This window comes from Myotis davidii, unplaced genomic scaffold (assembly GCF_000327345.1).
Source record: "Myotis davidii unplaced genomic scaffold, ASM32734v1 scaffold362, whole genome shotgun sequence".
In the NCBI taxonomy this organism is placed as follows: Eukaryota; Metazoa; Chordata; class Mammalia; order Chiroptera; family Vespertilionidae; genus Myotis; species Myotis davidii.
The window spans coordinates 1,368,831-1,376,084 of NW_006297152.1; the positions used below are offsets into that span (position 1 = coordinate 1,368,831).

Sequence of the window (7,254 nt, forward strand, 5' to 3'; positions counted from 1 at the left end):
TCACCGACCACCCATGACTTGGCGTCAACCACATCAGTGTCTAATGTCGATCTTCCTTCTCTTTGCTTGGCTAGTTAGGCCAGGAGCTCAATGTGGTGGACGTGTTATTGTCTAAAACTACGGAGAACGGTTCTTTGAAGGTGCTCATTTTGGGGCACTACTTTGGGCACAGTGCCAGGGCTTGGCTTATATTGCCTCACCTGGTCATAGCCTTGTATTAGATGCATATAATTTGCCCAAAGGACACAGCTCCCAGCAGACCCAGGACTCTGCCCCACATCTGCTGGCCACCACAACCCATCTTCCTAAAGCATTGTCTTGGGAGTTGAAAAGGCATGAGATAATTTATAGTACGGGAAGCACTCAAACCAAGTGAAAGGAAGTTGGAGAAAGGCACGTTTATACCTCAGCGTGAGAAAGAACTTTCCCAGGGTGTGGACTTCTTGCTTAAAAATGCTTCAGCTCAGCCTTGAGGGTTCACATTTAAGGAGACTGCAGATTGGTGATTCTAATCAACATTGTTTACAGCTGATCTGACGGTCTGTTGCCTGTGGCTGAAGTTCTGTTGTATTTTAGCAGCTGAGGTCTTCAGATTTTCCCATTTGTTTCTTCAAGAAAAAAAACGTGATTCCTTCCCCTTTGGGTTGGCTTTCTGTAACTGACCTTTTCAGAGGGAGAGGGGACGGGAGGGACGGACAAAATGACTCCTTGGACCCAGCCTGCCTTGGGAGCTCTCCTAGCCTGCGTGGGCCCGCCAGTCATTTCCTTGACCCCACAGCACCCCCTAGCGAGCTGCTGGAGATCTGCGAGCTCAGCCAGGAGAAGATGAGCTCGGTGTTTGAGGACAGTAACGTGTATATGCTGCACATGATGTACCAGGCCATGGGCGTCTGCTTGTACATCCAGGACTGGGAGGGAGCCCTGCGATACGGACAGAAAATCATTAAGCCCTACAGGTGATTGCCATGGCCATGCCGACCAACTTCGCCCGGAACAGAGCCTGGTGGTTTGGCCTGCGTACCTAGGCGGTTTTGCCTTCTCCCTGTCCCGTGTTGAAGCTTGCCCAGACCAGCTTTCTCTTCTCTGCACCCACATCCGGAGGTACAGGGCCAGGGTGCTGCTCCCGTGGGTCCTGCCTGTCCCCTCCACCATCTGGGAGAGACACGTAGGATGGCAGATAGAGGTTTTGCAGGGGTTGCTGGGGCAAGATTGGTCCCAGGACCTCTCCAGGTGCTATTCATTGTAGCTATTTCAGGCCAGTATTTAAAAGCCACCTGTTTTGTTTCTTTTCATCATTATTCACTCTCTCCTCGTGTTTTCCTAAATTCTAGCCCAGGTTGCTAATGAGGAAACTTTGGGGCCATTGGATTGGCTGTGGTTATTCAATATCCCGCCTGGGTTTGAAGAAATCCAGCTGGGTTTTACCGGATGGTAATAATGACTATCAGCGACGGGGCAGTTTCCTGTTGAGGGGTATTCACCCTTAGGGTGGGTCACAGATGGAGGCCATGGCATTGTCCTCTGGCTATGACTAGCCCAGCGGTTCTCAACCTGTGGGTCGCGACCCCTTTTGCGGTCGAACGACCCTTTCGCAGGGGTCTCCTAAGGCCATCCTGCATATCAGATATTTACATTACGATTCACAACAGTAGCAACATTACAGTTATGAAGTAGCAACGAAAATAATTTTATGGTTGGGTCACAACATGAGGAACTGTATTTAAAGGGCCAGAAGGTTGAGAACCACTGGACTAGCCACTTCGGGGCTGGGGCGGCCTGAATCAGGTCCCTGGGGTGCTTGTTAAACACGGTCCCAGTTTGCATTGCCAGGATCGCCCCAAGACCAAGTGGGTCAGAATCTGGGCACTGGACCGGAAATCCCTGTGTTCCAGAAGCACCCCAGGTGTTTCTCGCGAGTGTGAGAAGCCCTCAGTTCACGTTCTGAGCTGAGGTTACTGTTAAATTTGTGTCTGGTCTGAATGTTCACTGCCCCTGGCCCTCTACATCCCCCGCACTGCCCTGATTAGCCAGCAGGGGGAGCCCAAGGGGAAGCAGCTCCTAAAAACAGAATTTGCTACTTTGGGGATAATCGCAAAGCCTATCCTTCTCCCTGCGGATGAGAGAGTCCTGTGGTCTCATGCACACTTTCCTCTGAGATCTGGAGGGAGGAGAAGGAGAAGGAATGAGATCATCTCAGCCTTGTGGTTTCTCTCCCAGCAGGAACTGGCTTTGCTGGATCCTTCCTGAGCTTAGTGAACCCCAGTCGTGGTCTTCTGGAGGCAATGGGGGTGGGGGGGTTGGCGGGGATAGGGGTAAAGCATTGCCCCAGGGCCTGGCGCCTGCCCAGGAATACAGCCAGAATGCGTGTCTTTTGGGCAAATCTTGAGGGTAGAGCAGTACCAACCAGCCTGTAAAGAAACACCTCCTACACATCCTCTCGCCTACTGGTCTCTGTTCCAGGGAGAGGCCTCTCTTCTAGGCGAGCCCCATCTGTCAGTCAGCCATTGGTTAAAACCGGACGGCAAGTGCCCAGGATGTATGTGTAAAGCTCTACTGGAGGACAGAGAAAGAGAATCTAGAGGAAATGGGGGGTGCTCTCCTGACTTCAGAGCTTAGAGCAGTGGTTCTCAACCTTCTGGCCCTTTAAATACGGTTCCTCATGCTGTGACCCAACCATAAAATTATTTTCGTTGCTACTTCATAGCTGTAATGTTGCTACTGTTATGAATCGTCATGTAAATATCTGATATGCAGGGTGGTCTTAGGCGGCCCCTGCGAAAGGGTCGTTCGACCGTAAAAGGGGTCGCGACCCACAGGTTGAGAACCGCTGGCTTAGCGTTTTGGTATCATAGAGGGTGATTCAAAGCTGGGGTCTCGAGGCATATCAGTGTGTGTATGTCTTTAAGTATACTATCTCTTTAATAGGAGGGGAGAGGCCTCATGCCCTCATTATAGGGAATTTACCTGAAAAGATGGTTTCCCAATGCCCTGCTTTGGGTGCGCCTAAAACAAAAATCTGATGAGGACTGAATGTCTTGTTTGTAAGTATTTTTTGTATAGAATTTCTCCCGCAGTTTCTTAGGTAGCTTTTCAGAAACACACAAACTGCATTAAATGAAGTGCCTCCAGGTGATCCCCGGGGCTGACCATCCACAGTCTCCACCCACACCTGCCGGGTGGGAGGGGCGTGGCTTCCGTGGGGTGTGGCACCACCAGCCCAGCAGCCACGCAGACTGTGCCCGGCCTGTGGGCTGTCCAGCGTCCTCTGACATGGCCTGTTGTCTCTTCTCCCCTTCCAGCAAGCATTACCCGCTGTACTCCCTCAACGTGGCCTCCATGTGGCTGAAGCTGGGGAGGCTGTACATGGGCCTGGAGAACCGAGCTGCCGGAGAGAAAGCCCTGCGGAAGGTACGTCTGTGACCCGAGGCCCGGCTTCTCGGTCCCCGCCCGGCCTCCTCAGCATCCTTCATCCCTCGGAGGCTCTTGACCCCGCTCTGGTCATGGAAGTGGGAGGGGTGGGTTCGGCAGATGGGGGTGGAGTAATTGAGCCTTTGCTAGTTGGCGTCCAGGCCCTCCTGTGATGAGCGGTGCACACGTGGGGAGGGGTCGGCTGGGATGGGAAGCTCAGCCCACACCTGGGAGACCACACTGCCTGTTCTGTGCCGTGGGCAGAGGCCACCAGGTAGGTCAGTTCCATCCCAGGACCCTGACATGTGGCTTTTCTTTTAATTCTCACAAAAATGAGATATTTCTGATGAAGAAATTGAGATGGGAACAGGTTTAAGTAATTAGCCTCAGGTATGTGCTGGGGCCTTGATTTAAACGGGCCTTTCTGAGTCAAAGGCTTCAGCTCCCCCCACTCATGTTGTGACTAGCAGGCAGGGAAACCAGGACCCTGGGCAGCATCCGCCGGCCACCCAGTGTCTGACAGCCGCCCTAGCCCACCTCACAGCAGGGCAAGTGTACCACAGACTCTCCTTGTCATTTACGTAGAAGTTAACAGCTGATAACCTGTAACCTGTGGGACAGCCTGTGTGCTCCTGTCAGAGAATGTTTGTAAAAGTTGGGGCCACCAACTAGCCCAGATGCCCAGTCCTCCAGATTCCCCAAACCTTCCCAGACTATTGGGGAACATGGGAGTCAGGGCCCCGCCAGGCTAGGAGTGTGAGTTAAGTATAACATTTTCCTTTTTTAAAGCAGTGAATTTGTCTGTTTATCGCCTTAGTTACTTGGGGGGAAATTAACCTGTTAGGTCACAATTGCAATGGGCTGGTAGGTAATTAAGTACAAGGTCAAAGAAGGGTAGGGTAGATTTGAGCAAGGAATGAACGTGAGTCATGAAAGGAATGCGGAGGGTGAGGGGAGGCATCTAACCGGTGATTCCTAAAAAAAACAAACCAACGGATGATCCCTAAAGGCCTGCACTCTTCCTTGGCCTGCCTCCTATTGGTTTGGGATATAGGGACATAGTGGAACAGTAGAAAGAACAGGCCATCAAAAATCTCGCTTGAGAGAATGGGAGTAACTTGGGTTTTTCTATGAGTGATATGGTTGAGTACAAAGGAGCAAAATAAATTCTTACTCAATATATTGCCAGGCACTAATCTAAACACTTGATGTGCATTAACTCTGAGAGGCACAGAGTGATTAAGTAAATTGCCCAAGGCCACACAGCTAGGAAGCAATGGAGCCACTGGAGACTCTTTCACTTAATATCCCTTCGCTCTAAAAGTACCTTATTTAATACGTTCTCTCTAACTTCCAAAAATGAAACCTCCAGCGATTTTTAGGTTTGTTTTTTGTTTTTTTAAGAATATGTATTAAGAGGAAAGCATGCACTCTTTGAAAGTGAAAAATGGTTTCGTCATGTCTTACAAATTAGTAATGTAACCTTAAAATCAAACAGGTTTGATGTAAAGTTCATTGTGCTTTTCTGTTCCAGCATAGCTGTTTACGTGGCTGACTGTAGCCAAATGCATCCCTACAGCATTTTTTACTCAAATCTTAGAATATTGGGGCAAAAAAAATGTCATGCAATCAATTTCTCTGTATCATTTCTTCAGCTATTGCAGTGGTAGAAACTGGGTGACTCTTTGGTTACTAGATAATCTTGCCCTTTTTCAAAATCTCACCTGAGGATATGTGGGGTTTTTTTTTAATTTTTAAAAAATATGTTTTTTATTTCAGAGAGGAAGGAAGAGGGGGAGAGAGAGAGAGACATCAGTGATGAGAGAGAATCACTGATTGGCTGCCTCCTGCACGCCCCCCACTAGAGATGGAGCCTGCTACCCGGGCAAGTACCCTTGACTGGAATCGAACCCAGGACCCTTCAGTCTGCAGGCCACTGCTCTATCCATTGAGCCAAACCAGCTAGGGCCTGAGGATATGTTTTTATTGATTTCAGAGGGAGAGGGAGAGAGAGAGAGAAACATCGATCAGTTTCCCCTATGTGCCCCAACCTAGGATCTAACCTGAAACCTAGGTATGTGCCCTGACTAGGAACAGAACCCACAACCTTTTGGTGTATGGGATGTCTCTCCAACCTACTGAGCCACCCTGCCAGGGCCTTCCCCCATCGCTCCCCCTTTTGGAGCAGATGCTGGAGCAGGGTACAATATCTGAAAGCCAGCTTGCCTCTTGCCTTTAAAGCAGAGAAGCCCAGCTGAATTCAGGTCAGCCCAGGTGCAGGTGCGAGGGGATGGGCTTCGGGCTCTTACCCCCTCTTTGTCTCTCTCTCCTAGGCCATGGCGATCATGGAAGTGGCTCACGGCAAAGATCATCCGTACATTTCTGAGATCAAACAGGAAATTGAAAGCCACTGAAACGATGCCAGTGTGGCAGTTTTTATTTAAGTGCTCATGCAGAAACCTTCAAGGATTTGAATATTTCAAATCATGTACATCATGCCTGCATTTCTGTAAAGTCATTGCCATGAAAACACGGGGTGCACTTAAACCTTCCACATGGCTCACTTGGAATTGGTCTTAATTTTAACCTGAAGGTCACAGTCATTTTTAATGCTTTTCCCCCTAAGAGATGATGGCATGATTCACATCTGATACTTTGGACAGGTTGAGTTTTGAAAAATGTGATTATTTTTTGTCCTTCATGCCTGTTATTTTAATGTGAACAAACCTGAATGATGAGAGAGAATAAAAAAGGGAATAGTACTTGGAGTTTGTGCTTCCTTTTGTTAGTGGGGAGGACTTCAGAGAGGTGGGGAGCCCCATCGTGGAGTGGACAGGTCACCGCTGTTCCGTGTCAGTCAGTGAGCCAGCCCTCCCCTAGGAGGTGGGTCAGGTGGCCACTTTTGCCTGAAGTTGCTTTCGGGGTTCAGCGCCTTTGGAGGAAGAAAGAGGGAAGATGCAGGAAGGGAAAAAAGGTGCCTGTGGAACAGATGAAGGGATTAAGTACAATTTGGCAGTTACAAAAGTCATGGGGATGTAAAATTCCTCTCTTGTCATCTTTCCTTACTCTTGTCCACACACCCACATGCATCTCCCACAGTTCACGGCACACAGTGAGGTGAGCAAGTAGGACGCATTCTCTTGTCAAGTGCAGTAAGACATTTAGTGAACACCTACTATGTGCAAAACAGTCTGCATAGCTCTCCAGGTCCAGCATAAGGAATATAGTCAGTAACATTGCGATAGCTATGTAGGGTGCCAGGTAGATGGCTGACCACCATCCTGTGCACCTGAAACTAATATAACATTGAATGTCAATTGTAATTGAAAAAAATCTTTTAAAGTGAAGCAAAATAAATAGTTAAATTAAAAGGGGGAAGGATAAAGGTACCCGTGAGGGGGAACAATTAAGTGAGCTGGGTGTCCCTCCCTGGCAGGAGCCTGTGTCTGTGTCGATTCTTGCGTCTGGTGCCTGGTCTCCCTTCAATGCACACAGGTGTTCCACACGTGCTTCTCTTTCCTGGCTCTTTCCTCATCTGCCTGAAAGCAGACTTTCCATCTCTCCTTCTGTTCATTGGTCTGTGCAGCCCTCTCCTTGTCTGGAAACACTCCAGGGAAAGCTTAAGAAGGAAAAGAATTTTTCCTTACCAACTCGGTGTTGTTGAGCAAACACTGGTCTCTCCCCGAGCGCACGGCCAGCAAGAATCCAGCTTCCCCACGGCCCAGAAGGTAGCAACCTGGGGATTGTTTGTTAGCAACCGCTGCCGAGAAGCGCAGACCCAGAACCAGGCCTGTGCCAGGCGGAGGGATGTTTCCCGTAATCCAAAGAGGAACTTCCCCATTAGGT

At 49.3% G+C, this 7,254-nt stretch overlaps 1 protein-coding gene across 1 annotated transcript in view; it reads left to right on the forward strand.

Moving 5' to 3' along the window:
• The window catches only part of SMYD2 (SET and MYND domain containing 2), a 39,109-nt gene extending 32,935 nt beyond the window's left edge, over positions 1–6,174 (forward strand). The window contains exons 10-12 of the mRNA XM_015569921.1: positions 782–956; positions 3,300–3,408; positions 5,742–6,174. Coding sequence (XP_015425407.1) covers positions 782–956; positions 3,300–3,408; positions 5,742–5,822 — 365 coding nt within the window. The 3' untranslated portion in view covers positions 5,823–6,174. The remainder of the gene's footprint in view (positions 1–781; positions 957–3,299; positions 3,409–5,741) is intronic.
• The last annotated feature ends 1,080 nt before the right edge of the window (positions 6,175–7,254 follow it).